The following is a 21,602-nucleotide window of genomic DNA, read 5'->3' on the forward strand; positions in this document are numbered from 1 at the left end:
ATGTAACATGGGAGGACAAAACTGTTACATATCACTTTAAGGTAATGCCTTTATATCCAGGAAATTACTATAAACCTTACTTAAATCTTAACCATTTCAGTGAAGTCCCCATGCCATTTGGCCACATGACTGTCAAGCAGAATTACACTGGATGTTGGACCTACAGATGGATAATAATATGAATACAGTGTAAGGCCCATTTTTACAGCAAACATTGCTTGCTGTCTTTATGTGTCCACACTACAGAGACTAAAAGTTACACTGAAGCAGTATGCAGTATAGATTATTAAGTGATTGGTTAATTATTTTGTGATTAAGCTCTTTATAGATTTACTGAAAATGTAAAAGTCACCATAATCATTATTAGAAAAAACAATAACGATACCCCACCCCTAAACGCGCAACCCAACGTCACAGGGGCGAATGCAAATGATACAACGCACGAATGATCATATGTACATTTTTATGCGTCCGAGCAACCTATGAAAATAGCTTATTTGCTCTGACAACACAATATAACATTATGGATAGATTTGTTTATTAATGTATGCCAGTGTGGTTTAAATAAATCAAGTAGTGCAACATGTCAGTTTGCCCAGTGGTAATGTGTTTCCCTTGATGCGTTTGTGCCGATCTCCGCCCTTCACATTGACATTTCGAGCATGTGTGAATGAGGCGGCGGTGCGCGAGGCTCACGCAGTTTTGTTTTGTTATGTTTTCTCTGTGTTTGGCGATCTGACACAACGATTTCCCAGATGGCGTTTTAATTCACCAGGCTCTATTGTAAGGATTCGTCTATTGTAATTGCATCATGACATCGGTTTGGAAGAGACTTCAGCGCGCTGGCAAAAGAGCCTCGAAGTTTCAGTTTGCTGCGTCCTTTCAAGAACTCACTGTAGAGTGCACGAGAAAGTGGTAAGAGAGGATTTGTTTTTGTCAACAGAAACTTTACTTATTCAGACGAATAAGTAGCATGCGAAAATGTTCAGGCTTAATAGAGTGTGTGATAAATTCATAGTGAAACCAAACGTAATAGAAAGCAGAGAAGGGTCTGACATCAGGGACAGGGTGTGAAATAGATTACCCCTTACGAAAATTAACCATGTTTTACTACATTTAAAAGCAATAGTTAAACCATGGTTAGTGTAGTAAAACAATGGTTTTGCTAATAGTAGGCGTAATGAATACACACGCAAAAAACATGGTTAGCCTACCACACAATTTTCGTAAGGGTCTTACAGGCATGTTTACTTTGTGAATTTAATTCACTCATTTGTAATATTATTTTGCGGATTAGATGCAGCATGAAATAATAACAATTAATCTTTATTTTATATTGCACAGAAGATTGTATGACGGCACTATTAGATAATAAAAAAAGGATATAAAAGTTGACTATGCTGTGATGTTGCTGATAACATGGTTAAGTTTCAGTTAAAAACATTTTGTCTCAAAACCCGTGCATACTGTTTAATTTACTTGTATTTTAAGCTCTGTGTAAAGTGATCCCCACTAATGTGGTGCTGCTCTCAGTTAGTGTGGTTTGACAGGCACGTGGTTGGATCATGATTGTGACATTGTGATTGTGAATAACCCACTATTATGGAATTCATGAAGCATTATGTATATAGGCTATATCTAGAATTTTAATTTAATCATTATGCAATTATGCAATAATAAATTGTCTAATGCTATGATGTAATTGTTATGCTTTATAATATAATTATAAAGTTATATGATTTATAACTTATGAACATAATGCTTCATAAATTATATCAATGTAATATTCCAGTTTAGGCCTATTTCTGTGCCCCTTGTGAGACTATTAGCACTGTGTTAGACTTCTTGCACTCATTCACATAGCTTATGTTGAGGGTGACCTGCAATACGAGACCCAGGGGCCCACAGTTTCCCCTCTTCACCTTTACTCTCCCTTATTACAGCTTCAATTAAAATGCAGATGTTTGTTTTTTCACTAATTTGAAAAAAAAATATTTCACAGAAACACTTTGGGGCAGTTTCCCGGACAGGGATTAGACTAGTCCTGGACTAAAATTAATGTAAGAGCTGTCCAAACTAAAAACAACCTGCACTGACATATCTCAAAACTTTTGTGCCCTTAATTTTTCCTCAAAATGCACACAAGTAATGTTTTTATTAAGGCATGTTTGTTAAAACTAGTTATATTTCCTGATTAAACTAAGGTCTAGTCCTGGTTTAAGATAATCCCTGTTCAAGTAACCGCCCCTTTATGTTAATTGTCCAACACCACCTTTTCCAGGTGCAGTAATGAGTGATTGATGTTACATTGGGTTATAATGGATGTCATGCAGAGAAATACTACACAAGGTTTCTAAGGCAAAGCAAGCAGTGTATACTTAGAATAGCCTAAAGCCCTTTTCACACACAAATTCCGTAAAATACATGGGAAAGGCATCCGGGATTTTTTCGGGATGATTACATTTTTTGTTCATTCACACTGCCATGACTACCCGGCTTCTGATGGTCCCGGAAAGACACGTGTCCTGTTGAAAGTCCCGCCCTCTCTTCTACGCAGCGTCTGAAGTTTGTATATTATTTATTATTTCTCTCTCCAGAAACAACTCGCGTGCATTTTTGTTTATGATAAGACTACAAAGGAGCACGTGAACGCACAGTTCTATTCTGGTGAATGATCTCAGCTTCAGAGTGGATATTTGACGAGCTCCCTGATCTCTGCTTTAATACAGTTTTCATACATTTCTCATCGTGATTGTTTATATGCATTTAAAACGTGACGCAATATTCTTTTATGCTGCTGAATGATCACCGTTTCAACGCAGTAAGTGACCAGCTAACTTACCTGATATCTGTTTCAGTCCAGTTTGCTGACATTTCTCGTCATGAATGTTGTAAATGCCTCATTTTAAAGAGTTGAACCAACTTTATGTTGCCATGACACGCGCGTCCTCACTACGGCACGTGCGTCATTGTTTATGCGTCTCATTTATCATTTCCTGGTAACTGCTTCAATCTAGTTTGCAACATTTCTCTTGGTGAATGTTTATATGCATGTTATCTCTCGTTGTAAGGAGCTGAACCATAAGCTTTTGGTTTGATGACGCGCGCGTCCTCACTACGACACGCCCATTACGGCATTCTTGCGGCTTCTTGTTCACACAGAGGGTTATCCGGGTATCTGACTAGGTCCTCTTTCCGGCAACGATCCCAGAAGATTAACGGAACGAGTTTTTGTTCACACAGACGCTTGTCTGGCAATTTTACGGGTATTTTCTGGGACCAGAGGTCTGTGTGAATGGGGTTTAAGTAACTGTAGAAGTCAGCATATTTGCATAAATTGAATATATATGTATATATTTTTATTTACTCAATAAACATTTTGAATCTCGTTTGCCACTTTGAGGTGGATGTAAAGACGTCAGAACGCATTTTTTTTTGTCATTTACACATTACAGTGGGAAAACTAAGCATTGAAATGCTTGTGATCAGGCTTAGACTTACAGTAACATTTACCAGATCATACACCAATTTAAAAGCATCATAAGTGTTTAAACACAAGTGGAGGGCACTGGGATATTTAAAGTGTCATTGTCATTAAAGCGTCATATGTTATTATGTAGGCGGTACAAAAATATTAAGAGTAGTGAGTATAAGAATACTGAGGTGGATATGATATCATCCAGTGTGACAGTTAAAAAGTATCTGTAGTAAAGGGTTGCAGAGCTAGATAATAAATACACAATTGAAGGTGGCAGTAAATAAGTCAAATACAATACAGAGAGAGATAGGCACACAAGTAAAGAGTATAGGGTATTAGAATTAATCCATAGTCCTGAATGTGTGCAATCCTGAGTCTGAACTATCCAAGGTGCGTTTTTGTATTTTATCTGCCATTTTTTCAATAGTTAAAATGAAGTCATGCAGACAAATGTCTTTGCTGTCTCATTGCGTCTCAACATAAGCACTGTTTCTTAAGTTTCGGTTTAAAACATTTCAACTTTTAAAACTCTCACAAAATCCAATGCATTCTGGTTAATACACTTTAATGTTAAACTCTGTCTAAAGTAATTTGACACGACATGTGTAGCTTAAAACATGATGGTGGTACTTTAAGTTTGAACCCAATATTTCAGAACAAAGAGGTATTGTGTTTGTGTTAATTCACTGCATAACAATTAACATGTGAAATTGACAGTCTACTTGTTCTGGTCATATGTAGTGCATAGCAAGATAACTTTGACTAAAATGTGAACTTGGATCTAAACAATATTGCAGATACAGTTTTACTCATTCATACTTATGAATAATGCACTGTTAGTTACAAATGACCTTGCATTTATTAATGTAGCAGACCCTGTTGTGCAAAATGCGATTTACATTGCATGCAAGGTATGCATTTGTCAATATGTTTGGGGAATCCAACTAATTACCTAAGTGCACCCTAAAAAATGCTGGGTTATTTTCAAACCAGCGTTGGGCCAAAAAGTGGCAAACTCAGACGTAGGATTAAATTAACCCAGAAAGTTTATATTTTTGTCCCAGAAATAGGTTTAATCAACCCAACATTTTGGAAAAAAAACATATCGGTTAAATTACAACCATAATAAAACATCTCAGCTTTTTAAAAATGTGTCTGAGTTAAATTATTGACATTGCATATAATATATAATTAAATATAATATATAATACACATTTCTGATTACATAACATTATTATAGTGCATTATGTATTAACAACATACTATATTACAACAACACTTGCAAAAGTGTTTCATGTAGTGATTACTTCAGCCAAGTAAAAGCAATAAATGTATGTTTTGAAATTACAAAATTAGTCATTTGCATATTAAAAAAAAGAACAGTTGGTAATAGCATGTGCTATCGTACTGGATCCAGCTTTCTTCCGGCTGTCTCAGAATAGACTCCATTTGTTTTAGGAGGATAATTTGACCATTATTTCCTTGCCATTGTCAGTGTTGGTTTTTGCTGGAGGATTTGTAAGTGGCTGTTGTCTTTAAAACTGTTTTAAACTAGGCCTGTATGTAATGAGTCATTTATAATGTGTTTAGACAATGCCTTCTGCAGGATGTCATCTTTATGTATCTAGTATTGCTGTTGACAAATAGCACAAAGGTCAATTAATATAAAAAAACAGAAAAAGCTGTTCAAGATCACACTGAAACCGAAAACACTTCCATGAGGAAGTGGCTTGTGCATGTTAAACAGCTGATCAGATAATCTTGTTAAAAGAGGCCACACCCTCCATTGAGAGGAACCAGTTAGACGGTAAACACACTAAGAAAAAGTGGAGCATGTCTCGGGTTATACTTCCTATTTCAGCCCTGAAAAGACACTCTCCTTACACTGCCATACCCCATTTACCTATTAATACACATGGGGATTTTAACTTGTGTGTTTATGGCACTGCTCTCTTAGGAACAGGCGCACAGCTCTTGAACAATAAAAATTTGTATTATACAAAAACAAGGCAGAAAGCAAAAGACCCACGAGGGGACACAACCAACATAAACTAAGAAAACACAAGATAACTACACAGCTTAAAACTTGACTTTTCTATATTCAGCTACTACGGGTAAATCACAAGGCAACATAAAAAAATGAACCAGCACAGTCCAAAATTGTGTACTGAGAGCATGTACTGAATTAGATGAAGTACCTATCAACCATTTAAAACTACATTCAATAAAGTATGTCTAAGTACAGTATGCATACATTGCGGACATAAGCTGCGTTCACGCGTTATCGTAAATAACGTTGCTTCGAGATGACAACACATGATCTTCAGCCCAAAGCTGTTCATGTCATGGGGATTTACTCTTCTGTAGCAACAGTAATAACATCAAAATGAATCCATGTCAAAGAATATTGTTGGCAGCTGTAAAATACATAATCACAACATTAAATTACATTTGAATGTTTTTGCAAATTTTTGCAGAACACAGAAAGTGCATCAGGTAACAAAAACAACATATTTTAAGCTCTGTGTAAATATATGTTATATACATAATCTGGAAGTGCTTTTAAGGTTGCAGCGGATATGTGGTACAAGTCGTAGCTCCTATTCCACAAGAGAAAACTCCTATTCCACAAGCTGTAATTACGAACTCTACAAAGATGTGAACGCTTTTTACACATTGAAATTTTGTAATGATGATAATTACAAAATTGTGTGAATGCACCTGCTTTGTGTCTTTGTCGTGTGACCTATATGTTCCGTGACTTATGGCATATTAATAAAAAACTATTTACTCAGATGTTGTTAATCAAGTACAACTGAACCACAAGAAATACATTTGTTGTGTGGTACTTATATCGCTTACATTTTAAAAAGAGCCACCCGGATCACAGTTTTGTAGTAGGGATGAACTGCTTAAGTATCGTCTTAAAGGGGACATATCATGAAAATCTGACTTTTCCATGTTTAAAGGAGCATTTCACCCATAGAAACATTCATCTTTATTGAAAGTGCGTCATATTTGTAGTCGAAATGTAACATACATTTAGAATTTGGTGCCTATTTGACCGAGAAAAGGGGTGTTTGTAGTCTCACCCCCTCAACAAAGATATTGGATGATGATTTTACATCATTTAAAGAAGGTGCAACACTGAAATCTGTATGTCTCCTGTCTCAGCGGCAACTGAGGAAATTATGCAAGACCATTCATAAACATGACTGGGGTTCTATCTATACAAAGCTTAATGCAAATGGGTGAAGTGTCCCTTTAAGTGCTATAATTGCGTCCCCAGTGCTTCTATCAACCTTAAAAATGTGAAAAAGTAACTTTGTACCCAGTAACTTTGGTAAACCATTCTTTGCAAGCATACTGTATGAAAAAATAGGTTATTAAAATTTGGCTATCCTTGCGATGTCAGGAGGGGATAATATACCACCCATTAATCTACACTATCCAGCCACAGCACAGACAGATTTAGTGCAGAGATCAGCTGATCTGCATTTAAAAGGACACACCGAAAAACTGCAATTTTTTGGGGTACACCTACAAAGTGGCAATTTTAACATGCTGTAATAAATTATCTATGAGCTAAAACTTCTCATACGTACTCTGGGGACAAAAAAGATACATCTTAAAAAAAGTCTTGTTAAATGTAGATAACCAATAGCAAGATTTTTATTGATTAATACGAGGGCTGCACAATTAATTGAAAAATGAATCGGGATTACAAGCCTTAATAAGGCATGGGCCGGTTACAGGTTTCAAGGTTTTACCAAAGTTTTACATTTTTTTTTAAACAACTAACATTTTCTGTGATACTGTTTCCAAGGTATGAGCTTTGTTTACACAAAATTAATTAAATCCTTAAGTCATGTAATTGATTTGATGTTTACATTTAATATATATTACAAAAATATCTTTTTTTAAAAAATATTATAATTCAAAGGCTTTATTTTTTTACCTGAAATACATGTTGCATGCTGCTTAAAAAATGGTCCAGTTGAAAAGTCGTTTGTATACGCAGTTATTAGAAAAGAACACCATTTATTGCAATGGCAATACTGCTAAATTTTTTGCTTAAGGTTATCATACCGCTTAAGTCTCATACTGGTCCATGTCTAGCCTTAATTACAGCTGTCCATTTGATTTGTTATTTAAAATTGATTTCATTTATTGTTTATTTGCATTCACCAATGTAAAACTGCAAGCACTTCATACTTAAGCTTAATTTATATGTTGATATTACTAATTTTTAACTGTACATTTATTGTGGTAGTTATGTTTGTGACATAAAATAAGCATTAATGCATCTAAAAACACTGTTTGGGTAGCTATTTGTATGACTCTGATACTTTTAAAAGTGGTGCCCTTCAGACTGCGGTCTAAAATAGAAGCTCCGCCTACTGACGGGTGGCGACCCTTGGGGAAGAGGGGTATCTATTACAAAAAGCACATGGGACAAAATAAACAAGGGGCATGTGCTTCCAACAAAGGACACAGGACACAAAAAGCATATATGAGCAAGCACCAAGCAAAATAGACATTGAGCATGAGTTTTTTTAATCAAGGCCAAAATGGGTGTCAGGCTGAAACCTCATGCTGAAACACAAAACACAGAGTAACAAAGGTCTGCAATGTTAGCTTATTAGATGACTTCCAAATACATGATACCTGTTTTGGTAAAAGCGCAAAGAAACTAATAAACTAAAGATGCCCCCTTACGAAAGGAAAATATATTTACCAATATATTACTTGAAATATATTGTAACATATTGCAATATATTATTTTACTTTCCATTTTCCAATATATTATAAATTGGCAATACATGGAATAATATATTGATGGTACATATATTCTATATATGTGGAATATATTGCAGTATATTGCAAAATATACAAATTATTGCCACTTTCAATATATTGTACATGGATATAATATATGTGTTTAGATATTTAAAAATATATGCAATATTATATTTTGATTTATATGCGAAAATGTATTAACAATATATGTAGAGATATAGTTTCACATATATGTTTACTATATGGTAGAATATATTTCAAATATATGTAAAATTATATGGAAATATACATGAAATATATGTAGATATGTGTTCGATATATTGTGGAATACATTTTAAATATATGTAAAATAAGATGGGAAATATATGTGCATATATGGGAATATGTATTAAAAATATATGTACAGATATAGTGTCACATGTATGTTTACTATATGGTAGAATATATTTCAAATATATGTACAACTATATGGAAATATATATGTAGATATGTGTTTGATATCTTGTGGAATATATTTAACATATATGTAAAATTAGATGGAAAATATGTGAAATATATGTGCATATATGGGAACATGTATTAACAATATATGTACAGATATAGTGTCACATGTATGTTTACTATATGGTAGAATATATTTCAAATATATGTACAACTATATGGAAATATATATGTAGATATGTGTTTGATATATTGTGGAATACATTTTGCATATATTTAAAATTAGATGGAAATATATGTACATATTTATTGTAAATGTATGCACAATATGTGTACATATATGAGAACATGCACATACAATGTATGAATATATTTGGGATATATACAGTATATGTACATGAAACATCTAAAATATATAAATACTTAAATATGCAACCTGCAATATACAAACATTTACCCCACATATTAACACAGACTGATGGGTAATCTATCAAAAGCCACCTTTATTTTCTTTTAATCAGGCACAGATACTAAACCCAATTTGAGGTACAGAGCTCTATAGGCCTATTAAAACCACAAGAGGTTACATTACATAAATGTGTTGCATTGCATTTACATAAAGTACATTTTAAAAGAGTGCCATTAAACAAAAAATATACAAAATATAAATTAAAGCAACTTAAATTACCAATGTCCATTTCAAAATTTCAGCAGTGCCATTATACAATATAAAGACAATATCAATAAAGACAATATCAATAAACAAAATGCACAGACAATAATGAACAAATAAATAATAAACAAACGTTCAAGAAGTTTTGGGAACCGTGAAAAAGCAAAAAAAAAAAAAAAAAAATTGCCAAAAGAACAGTCCATTATCCTGGTTAGGAGTCCACCTTGGATCTTCACTGATGTAAACCACTTACATACCCATGCTTCTGCTCTTCACCTGGTGTCTTAATGCCATTAGCTCGCAGATTCTACTGTTGATAGATTTTCTGACATCAGCTTCCTTGGCCTTATAGGAAACTGTTTTAAAACAGCATCTGTGGAGCAGAACAACAAGTTGTTCACAAAAATCTCTCAGACATGCAATAAAAACTGAAAAGCACCAGCTCTGAAAACTTATATACCTTTTAAAACTTGAAGTTTCCTTGGAGCCTGCTGACATCAGCCTTCTTCTTCTTCTTCTTGAGTTTTACTGGCAGTTGGCAAACAACTTTTAGTGGCATTACCGCCACCTACAGATTAGGAATGTGGGTCAGGATCATAGGTCAGGACCTATCTATCAGCCTCCTTGTTGCTGGTGTCTGTTACGCATCCGGTCCTCTCTTCGCGCCTGAATCTCAGCTTCCTACTCGAGCATTTTATATATATATATATATATATATATATATATATATATATATATATATATATATATATATATATATATATATATATATATAGTGCCCTTTTTGTTCTTGATTGCAATATATTTTGTATCATATATAAATGTATGTTTCATGCATATATTGCAATATATCAAAGCATATAAAGACAAACTATTACATGTAAAAAATACAGTGCCCTTTCTGTTCTTGATTGCAATATATTTTGTCTCATATATACATGTATGGTTTATGCATATATTGCAATATATCAAAGCATATAAAGACAAACTATTACATGTAAAAAATATAGTGCCCTTTTTGTTCTTGAATGCAATATATTTTGTCTCATATATACATGTATGGTCTATGCATATATTGCAATATATCAAAGCATATAAAGACAAACTATTACATGTAAAAAATATAGTGCCCTTTTTGTTCTTGATTGCAATATATTTTGTCTCATATATACATGTATGTTTCATGCATATATTTCAATATATTGGAAAATATAAATATTAAATCCCATATATGGGAATATGTTGCCTAATATATTACATGATATTTTCCAATATACTGCAATATATTTTTGTTTCGTAAGGGCCAGCTAATGCTTTGCTGTATGTGGGTCAGATGAGTAACCTAATAACCAAACTAAGTGCACATGATGCTATTTCTAGTCATTACACTGATGACTAATGCCCTTTAAGCAAATCACTGGGGAAAGTTTTGTGTATATGGTTTTTACTCTTTCATGGCTCATTTCAAATTTAAATTATTCTTGTGTATTAGGCCAAGTTCCATGCAATGTTACATGCTTACATAGGCTAAATGATATGATTCCTTTGGTGTTTCTCTTTTGTATTGGGTAATTGTGTATTACTTGTCCTTCATAGGCAGCCAGACAAACTGAGAGTGGTATGGACCAGACGAAACAGACGCATTTGCTCCAGGGTAAGAGGAAGATGTGTATTTTTACTTTTAAAGTATCTGTTTCCTTTTCAGATCTTTTGAGAAATAAGGATTACTGAGGGATCTGACTTAGTAATTGCACACAGAAGATTGAGAAGTGTTTGCATAGCAGGAAAGACAAATACACTCTCAGTAGCACAAACACTTAACAATTGGTTGCAACGTAATGTGATTGTAATTTAATTAGCATTTATATAGATAAACTCTAATTGTTGCATACACTATATTATTATTCATGATTATTTTATAAAGGATGCATAACTATCAGGTAACTAGCATGTTACGTTTTCTTACTGGTTGTAAATATAATTTACTTAGATATTAGTGTTAATAGAAATAATGTATTCCCCTGCAATTTTAATTCTCATCCTCAGCTTCATGGCTGGCAACCAGGTATAAAGAATCCATACAGGGGGACGGTGGTCTGGCAGGTTCCTGAAAACATTGACATTACACTCACTCTGTTTAAGGTGCAGTACGCATATGCTTTGTACATTACAGGAAAACTGTAGAAAATATTTGTTCTATTATGCTGCAAAAAATACTGAATACATATAATATTGAACTAATAATATTGTTAAAATATAAGTAATTATTTGTAAACAAATATAATTATATTATATACATTATAATATTTAAATTATATAATATTATACTATAAATACGGCTGTCAAAAGATTAATCGCAATTAATCACATGCAAAATAAAAGTTTGTGTTTGCATAATACTGTATATTTGTGTGTGTATTGTTTATAAATATATACAAAATAATTACACACAGTGCACACACACATAATATGAAAAAACAAACTTTTATTTTGTATGCGATTAATCGTGATTAATCTTTTGAAAGCTCTAATTATAAACACTATATTATAATACCATTCATAAAAACATGCAACCAGCTTTATTATGTTCCTTATCCATTACTCAAAGTTTTAAACATATTCAATAATTTCCCATTAGGATCCAAATGCAGATGAATTTGAGGACAAAGACTGGACATTTATCATAGAGAATGTGAGTTTATCTACTCTGAAGTCATACCCTGTTTGTTAAAGATATTGTTATCACAATGCAGCAGTTTTCAAACGGATGTCTTAAATGATAATGAGATCATGAATTGTGCCTATTTAATGTTGTCTACAAAACAATACACTACAGTTTAAAAGTACAGTGCTCTTTGTCAGCTGTGTAACCCCATCTCATCCCTAAAATAGGAAACAAAGGGCCATCGGAAAGTTTTAGCATCAGTTGATGTAAACATGAAGGAGTACGCAAGTGCGACGCCGGCTCAGTTTGAACTTGTCCTTAAACTGAAGCCTCTGTCTGTGAAAGTGGTGGATGTAACACTCAAACTCACTCTGTCCTGTGTCTTCCTGAAAGAGGGCAAAGCCACGTGAGTTGTTTACATGTTCTTCAGATGTTTTTATGTTCTACTCCTGATCTATGATCAGATCTTATGTCATGTTTTGTATAATGTTAAAGGAAAATTCTCAATTAGCATTTGGCAGAATGCCTAACCTTTTCTCATTTCTCAGTCAATAAGGCTTTATAATATTGGTCCATAATTTTTAAACAGCTGTATGTGGATGCTGTTAGCTCTGTAATGGACAAGCCACCTGTCCAGGATGTTTTCCTGCCGCAGTCTTAGCAAAAAGACACAAGTTGGAAGCTGCAAGAAACAAAAAATATAATTGTATATATTTACTTTTACAGATTAAGTAATTTGACCAGCCAGTAGGCTTGATATGCATTGACTCCCAGTGTTGACCTAGCCTATATGATATTTTTCATATGATAAAAGACACAAAAACCACATACTGTAAAGCAGTGGCGGCCGGTGACTTCTTTTTTCAGGGCACTCGATGCAAAGTTCGTCACAACATGTATGTAGCCGTCATGTGTGTGGTTCCTTTTTCAAAATATTTGTTCTGCGCATCGAGAGATCTTGTCTGCATCACGTGTCAAGTACCTGCTGCAGACGCGTCTAAAGGGTTTATGATAAAAGAGACGCTCGCGTTTGCCAGATACTCGCATAATCTTATGCGTAATCAGAGTTTACTGTTAAGGGAGAGTCTTGCGTTTTTTTTAACGTGAGCGTCTCTTTTATCATAAACAGTTTTGACGCTTGTGCAGCAGGCACTTATTTTGACAAAACACGTGATGCATGGTTTACATGACACAACAAAGACATATTTTGAAAACACAAGCAACACACATGACACTCCAAACACTTATTTTGAATTTGCACCCCTCGGATGAGCAGTCACGAGCCGCCACTTCTGTATAGTGACAGATACTACTAAAAATGACGAATTTAAAAGAGACACAAAAACGACATACTGTACTGTATAGCAGGGCTAGTCAACTGGCGGCCAGTTGACCAAATGCGGCCCTCCAATCTTCTCTATTGCCCCGTCAGTCATCTTTGTCTGATTTAAAATCAGCGTGGTTACTTTAAAACCGCCTTTCCACTGTACATGACACATGAGGGCAGATAAACCAGAAGGAGAGTCGGAAATGGGCTGCATGGGGTGCAAACACTTTCAACCATCTACGGGTGCATTATTTTTGTATCCAATTTGAGCTTTGGATGCATAAAAAAAACTTTTGCGACTACACCGCATGTGACAAGCAGACCGGAAGTGATTTCAGTATGTTCCGATCAAAAGGTGAAAATTATTCATCCTTTTTTATCAGAAACACTTTAATCCTTTAAAACAATTGATTACTGATAAGTAAATTATTAAGTATAAATATACTTGTAGATTAAAGGCTCTTACGCTGCAATGAGCTTCTCTCCCATGTTGTCACAGATTTGTAACATATACCAAGGATGGGCAACTTCGGTCCTGGAGGGCCGGTGTCCTGCAGAGTTTCGCTCCAACCATAATTAAACACACCTGAAGCAGCCAATTAAGATCTTACCAGGCATACAAGAAACTTTTAGGCAGGTGTGCTGAAGCAAGTTGGAGCTAAACTCTGCAGGAGACCGGCCCTCCATGATCAAATTTGCCCATCCATGACATATACTGTTAAAACATACTAATTTAAATCTGCTGTATACAAAAAACTTTCAAAAAAATGGTTTTCTAAATTTTTTATATAAATTAATCAGGATTTAGTATAGCACACGAATGCCTGTTGTAGTTACTGTATGAGTGATGAGTTTTAACTTTTGATGTTTACTTACTAGTGTTTGCTTTACTTGTGATTGTGTGTTATCTATTCAGTGATGAAGACATGCAGAGTTTGGCCAGTCTGATGAGTTTAAAGCAGTCTGATGTTGGAAACCTGGATGACTTCAATGACAGTGATGAAGAAGAGGACAAAAGAATGAGTACAGCAGTGAAAATGGCCACGGCTGTAATAGGTAATTAGTAATAACATACAAACACTTTCTGTGCAAGGAGTACTGTGAAGCTTGTGTGCATGCTCTGTACAACATGTAGATTTTCGGAATACATTTGCCTAAATTTGCCATTTTTGAGCACACTCTGTGTCTCACAATGCTATTCGTTTCGCTTGACTTTGCCCAGTGTGATTAATGAGCAAGAAACAATACTTCCGTGGTAACTCATTATTTTAGTGAAGTTAGGAATTTAGGCTTTCATCTTTATTCACGATAACCAGAAGTCACTTCTATATTAAATGAGGTTTAGAACAATGTATAGCCCTACTTTTAATGGGTATACAAACTGAATTGAATATACGGTAAACTTAATTTAAATTCGGAGCATAGTCTCATGCTTAGTCCCATGCACTGTACTTTATACTACCAAAGGTAATACTAGAAGTTTGGAAACCAGTTTATAAACAAGGATTTCCTGTTTAGAAAAAAAATGCTGGTAATTTGAGATGTTTAGAGTCTTTGGCTTAACTCAACAGTTAGATGGTTACACATGTTTATAATTAGTTTTCTTAATATACCATCATGGTAGCAAGATAAAGATGTGTACCTGAAAGATAACTGAACTGGGCAATTAATTAGTTAAATAAATTAAATTATACATATCAAAGTAACATGAATGAAATACTTTGTCAACAAATCCAAACAGCATGCTACATGTAGAGCTGTGGTTTTTAAAGGATGCGATTTTTTTGCGTCATGTGAACCATGTGCATCAAAATGTTTTGTCAAAATAAGTGCCTTTTATAATCAAAACCGTTTATGATAAAAGAGATGCTCACATTCACAAAATACACGCAAGACACTCCCTTAACAATAAACTCTGATTACATATGCCATTAGATTGTGAGAGTATCTGGCAAACGCGATCGTCTCTTTTATCATAAACCCTTTAGACGCGTTTGCAGCAGGCACTTATTTTGACAAGACATGTGATGCACATAGGCTTACTTGAAATTACAAACCACACACATGACGGGCTACATATATTTTGTGACGAACTTAGCATCGTGCGCCCTCAAAAAAAGAAGTCAACAACTGCCATTAATGTAGAGTATGATGAGCAGATGGGCAGAAAACAAATGCTCATCATATTTGAACAGAACTTGCTTATTACATAAAGCAATGAATACTCTTCAAGTTCCACTGTTCGCTGCAGGGAGCGGTGCACATGCTACTGACATATAAGAGCTGCTAGAGTCCAGCTTGGGTCATGCACCTACATGAAGTGTTTTGGCAGTTTGGGTTCAATTAAAGCTGTTTTTAGACTAACGAGAAGTACACGATATTGTACACAATATTGTACAATGAGGGGCTCATTGGGTAGCACTGTTGGCTCACAGCAAGAAGGTCCCCTGGTTTAAGCCCCGACTGGGTTAGGAGGTTTTTCTTTGTGGATTTTCCATGTTTTCCATGAGTCAGCCTGGGTTTACTTCAGATACAGTACTCTGGTTTCTTTCCACAGTCCAAAAATATGAAGGTGAGGTAAATTGGAGATGTAAAATTGTTTTAAAAATGCAATCGGGCTAAGATCACCTGGTTCATGCAGTCTCAGAACTGTTGTTTTGGTGCAGATCCAAGCGTGATTGCCGTGTTCACATATGCCTAAACAAACCGAACCAAGAGAGAAAATGCACCAGGTTCCGAAACAAAGGCTCAGGTCTGAAAACACCATTATCTTTGTTCATATATCATATCTAATCTAAACAATCTTAGCTACTGATTATCCACAAGTAAACCAGGAAATACCTTGTAGTAAACTGGACAAGTGCTTCCTGACTGGTGGCCTGGTCAAACTCCTCACCCCCTCAAAAAAAAAAAAAAATTACTCCAGCCTTTTCCTGATCTCCACACTGAATTGGCGAGACTGTGAAGGAGCCTTTAACAGACTTAAATTGTTAATTCCACAATGTTGGACTCTTTGTCAGTGGTTGTTAGGGGTTAACACCAATGGTTGTTAGGGCAGTCTACCCTCCCTTCCAGAGAGTTTTTGTCATTCCCCTATCAACCAGGTGGTTCCAGCAAAGTATGAATAATATAGTTTTATAGACTTCTGCAGATTATTTGTTGTTCTTACTGTTTTCAAAAGTTTCTAAGTGTGGGGATGGATTACCTGTTTGTTTACAAATGGTAATATTGTGACTGATATTCATGGTAGACCTCTGTTGCTCACAGTACAAACTTTCTTTCTCACAATTGATTTGTGAAAGCTGACCAATTGGAGCACACTGGGCATTTTCTGGAGGGTGGCTTTAAAAATAGCATCTCTCATTTTCTAATCTCATTATCTTTCTAGTCTTCAGATATGCTTTTCTCTGCCTTTTCTTATATTGTCTGTCTTTTACGTTCCTTTTTCGTCTTGTGCTCTGATCTTTCACTCTGTTGTCAGCTCCTCATCCCTCTGCTAGAATACACGACAAGGCCTGGAGACCTGCTGTAGACACAGGCCCCTCTGACACAGGTATCTAATAGTGCTGTGTTTATTTTAAACACTTAAACTGTATCTTTTTACAAACATTAGTACATTATAGTTATTTATGGTTGTGCTTGGGCCGTATGCATGAGGCCACAAAATGGGTGGGTGGTATGTCCAAAAACAGTTTGTTTTAATTATATTTGCAATTTATGTCACAATAATGATATATTTTACAACATATACAGTACATATATAATTATTTATATTTTTATAAATGTATGTTTATTTATATAGTAGGGCCGTCAATTAATTAAAATATTTAATATAGATTAATCGCTTGATTATCATGAGTTAACTCGTGATTAATCGCAAATTAATCGCACACTATTATCTGTTCTAAATTTACCTAAATTTAACACTTCAAGTTTCTTAAAATGTAATGTGTTAAAATAACACATGGGGTGGTTTCCCAGACATGGATTAGCTTAAACCAGGACTAAGCCTTAGTTTAAATAGTAAATATAACTAGTTTTAACAAACCTGTCTTACTAAAAACATTATTTGTGTGCATTTTGAGGCAAAACAGAGGGCACTGATGTATTTTAAGATATGTCAGTGCAATATGTTCTCAGTTTGGAGCGCTCTTACATTTATTTTAGTCTAGGACTGGTCTTATCCCTGTCCGTGAAACCGCCCCATAATGTGTTAAATAGTTTAACACAAAACAATGTGTTAAAATTAACACATCCTTTTTAGAGTGTACACAGCATGGAGCACAAAGAATGTAAACATGTTTCAAAGACAGTAGATGTGTTTTTTAAAGGACTTGTTCATGTCTAAAACTAATAGATTTAGCACACACACACAGTCAAAAATTTTTTAATATAGGTCAAACTTTTTATTTTTTTATTGACATTTAGACAGACAGCCTTAAGATCTAATGTAATGCAGATCTAATATAATGTTACACATCAGATATTTTTCTCAGTAGTTAACCATATAAAACATAACAGATTATATCTGCGTGAATTCTTGTCAAAACAGATTTTTAAATTGAAATTCTGTGTATATGTTTAATATAAATCTCAGACGCACAAGTGGATGGACAACCATCCTTTAATATTAGTTAAGCATTTAGGAGGGTACACCTCTTAGAAATCATACAAAAAAAGATAATTTAAGATGCTTAATGACTATTTAGAGCATTGGGATCGCTAGACGAGGGCTTAATGTTCTTATTTTTATGAAAACCATCAACTCATTTAGACAACACATGTCACATTTACTGCACATGGCTGCATTTTAATTTATCCAACTATGGGCTAGACCAAGTGTCAAACTGAAATTGTGCATTGCGTTAATCGCGCGTTAATAAAGTTAGTGGTGTTAAAATGAATTTGCGTATTTTGACAGCCCTATTATATGTTGAACTTGTAATGTACAAGGAATACCACCCAGCAACAAGCCACAGGTAATACTGCTGATATACTCCACTAATAGCATGATTGCAAGTGCAGATAGAAAGACAGACTGTGACCGAGTGGCTGCTATTATTTGCATCTTCCTTGATATTTCCATTTGGAAAAACAATAAACTTTTCATAGTTTGTATGTTACTATGGAGTAACAGGATGCAGAAATGCTTCGTCGCAATGCTGTTCCATTCTGATGCCCTCTCTCGTCCAATGAGATCAGAGAACCGGATTAAAGGAATATTCCATTTTCTTAAAAGAAAAATCCAGATAATTTACTCACCACCATGTCATCCAAAATGTTGATGTCTTTCTTTGATCAGTCGAGAAGAAATTATGTTTTTTGAGGAAAACATTGCAGGATTTTTCTCATTTTAATGGACTTTAATGGACACCACCACTTAACTCAACACTTAACAGTTTTTTCAACGGAGTTTCAAAGGACTATAAACAATCCCAAACGATGCATAAGTGTCTTATCTAGCAAAACGATTGTCATTTTTGACAATAAAAATAACAAATATCCACTTTTAAAGCACAACTTCTCGTTTAGATCTGGTCGTCATGCGCTAGCGTGACCCGACGCAATACGTCATCACGTCAAGAGGTCACAGAGGACGAACGCGAAACACCTCCCAAGTGTTTACAAATGTGGTGATAGAGGACCGTTCCTACGTTGTTGTATGTCAACTGATACTAATTAATGTCTTTGTGTCAGTTTATTGTTTAAAATGGTCCGCAAATGTGCGTTTTATATATGTAACACGTGACCTCCCTACGTCACTTCGCATTTACGTTAGGTCGCGCTGGACCGGAGCTAAACGAAAAGTTGTGCTTTAAAAGTGTATATTTGTTATTTTTCTTGTCAAAAATGACAATCGTTTTGCTAGATAAGACCCTTATGCCTCGTTTGGGATTGTTTATAGTCCTTTGAAACTCCGTTGAAAAAAACTGTTAAGTGTTGAATAAAGTATTAATTGTTGGTGTCTATTAAAGTCCATTAAAATGAGAAAAATCCTGCAATGTTTTCTTCAAAAAACATAATTTCATCTCGACTGAACAAAGAAAGACATCAACATTTTGGATAACATTGTGGTGAGTAAATTATCTGGATTTTTCTTTTAAGAAAATTGAATATTCCTTTAAACTGTTTAGATGGTTACTATAAGTTACATTTTTTATTACTTTGTTTGTGCACAGTAAAATCACTGGAGTTAGTTCTACACTGCTGGTGTACTCACCAGACAGGGTGGGACTTATATTTATTCTAATATTATTTAAACTTAAAAATGTATAGTCTAAATCCATCAGATGCCCTTGAATAGGTTATCAGAGCTCAACAAATACAGTTTCAAATCCATTTATGGATAGACCGATTTTTAGGCCTGTTTTATATCTGTTAGATTGGGGATGCAATTGCGTAACACTTTCCCATGACCTCAGCATACCAGTGGCCATAAGCTATTTGTGTTTCTGCATCTGACATCTTTTTTTGTTTCACTTATCCATTTTCTTCTCTATATCATTTTTGGCTTGCTATCACTCGTTTGGCTTTTCACACTGTGCTTAACCCCGGGTTATTTTCGTTCTAAACCCTGCTTTAACCACAGGTTAAGTAGCGTTTTATGCTTGTAATTTGGAAGTGGTGTTATATATTTTACCATGGGTTAGGAACCACTCTTACAGCGCTTAACCCACATTGCGATGCCAAATGTGCATGTTGTGTAAACAGTCATTTCACCATTTTAAGGAAAATATGAAAAATATTGTTAAAGGTTATGGCAATCTCCTGAAATGTTGTAAAAATATATCCAAGGAGCTAAGATAGATGTGCTTGGTGACATGTTTTGTCACTGATGCAAAAGCGTGAGAAAATCAGTTATTTAAAGCGTTGTGCTATTTTAATTCAGTCAGTCTGTCAAAGCTTTATTTATTCAATCATGACACCGCAGATATGCAAATAAAATGTTAAAAATATCCTGGGGTTAACTATTTCATGTGTGAAAAGGTGTTTTAGTTCCTACACATCCATCCTAACATTCTCTTTATTATCTGATTCTCCCTTTTCATCATCGTCATCATCATCCTCAGATCATTCTAAAATGGAGGGAACAAATTGTACCTTCATTACACCAAACGTTCCACTCCGCCCCCTGTCATGCACTGCACCTGACCCTATTGCCAAACCCCTCTCCACTTCCTGTATCCAACCCCTTCATGCTGCTGGCAGTGGTCCGCAGACACGCCCCTCACCCTACGCCTTCACTATACCTGCATTCATGCGAGCCCATCCACCGGCCCTGCCCAGAATCTTCCAGCCTCCAGCAGGCTCAGGTACAATCCACCGGCTGCAATGCATCAGATGATCACAGAGATGTGCTAGTCACCCTCTATTGCACTGTGCTCATACGTATAACTCATAGATCTTCCTCTTACTTATCCCTCTCTGTTTTAAGCACATTTTTCTTGTATGTATGACAGAATATAAGTATGATAAGTGTCATGGATTGCTAAATATTGTATTTTTAAGTCTGTTACTCAAATATAATACGTTTTTTTTTTTTTGAAAACTGCCCTATTAAACAGATTTGAATTCCAACAAAAACATTTTATGGTTGATGTTGTAGAGTCCTCCTCATCCCCATAGTAACTGCTGTAGCACCCTGTGAATGTGTTCACCACACTGGATATATTTTCAGCTTCTTATGCTTTCACTTCATGTTCTGTTATGTCTTGATCTAAAAAAGTGAACTGTGTTATTTGTACTGGCTTTTTTACGCACACAGCACAAGTAACGCAAACATAGCTGTACTTGTAATTATGACTTTTTCTCTATATCTGTCTGCTTTCATTTTCCTTCTTCATTTAAGTTGCTGTATCTGTCCCCCGAAGGCCCTGCAGGGGTCTTGTAAATTCTGAGCAAATTGAAACCACTGGTTCTGCTGAGGGTGCTGTAGCACCTCACATGCTACCCATCACTTCTCCTCCTGGGCTTACAATACCCCCTTTTCCTATTTGCTCTGCTCAAACATGCTCGTCCCCTCAGCAGACACCATTGCCGGATATTACCCACACAGGTAATGAGTAATTCTGATTACAATAGATGGTTGCATGGTTGCAGCAGCTTCTAATTGTGTCATCGATGCTTAACTGTGCATTTTACTTTTGCTCTTTTCATATGTGTATCTCATTCCATGTGTTGCCTAAAATCTAGTTTCATTTCTTCATTTTCTTCATTT

General features: G+C 35.0%; 1 protein-coding gene across 10 annotated transcripts in view; it reads left to right on the plus strand.

The window, feature by feature from the left end:
* Nucleotides 1–471: 471 nt before the first annotated feature.
* The window catches only part of ehbp1l1a (EH domain binding protein 1-like 1a), a 64,157-nt gene continuing 43,026 nt past the window's right edge, over nt 472–21,602 (plus strand). For 5 of the 10 annotated variants that reach the window (XM_065275487.2, XM_073812000.1, XM_073812009.1 and 2 more), the window contains exons 1-9: nt 472–915; nt 10,989–11,046; nt 11,439–11,534; nt 12,031–12,084; nt 12,285–12,463; nt 14,301–14,440; nt 16,866–16,937; nt 20,455–20,697; nt 21,234–21,440. In XM_065275487.2, coding sequence (XP_065131559.1) covers nt 812–915; nt 10,989–11,046; nt 11,439–11,534; nt 12,031–12,084; nt 12,285–12,463; nt 14,301–14,440; nt 16,866–16,937; nt 20,455–20,697; nt 21,234–21,440 — 1,153 coding nt within the window. In that variant the 5' untranslated portion in view covers nt 472–811. The remainder of the gene's footprint in view (nt 916–10,988; nt 11,047–11,438; nt 11,535–12,030; nt 12,085–12,284; nt 12,464–14,300; nt 14,441–16,865; nt 16,938–20,454; nt 20,698–21,233; nt 21,441–21,602) is intronic. The other 5 variants (XM_073812010.1, XM_073812001.1, XM_073812008.1 and 2 more) reach the window with 5 other exon arrangements.

Source organism: Paramisgurnus dabryanus, chromosome 2, assembly GCF_030506205.2.
Source record: "Paramisgurnus dabryanus chromosome 2, PD_genome_1.1, whole genome shotgun sequence".
Lineage (NCBI taxonomy): Eukaryota > Metazoa > Chordata > Actinopteri > Cypriniformes > Cobitidae > Paramisgurnus > Paramisgurnus dabryanus.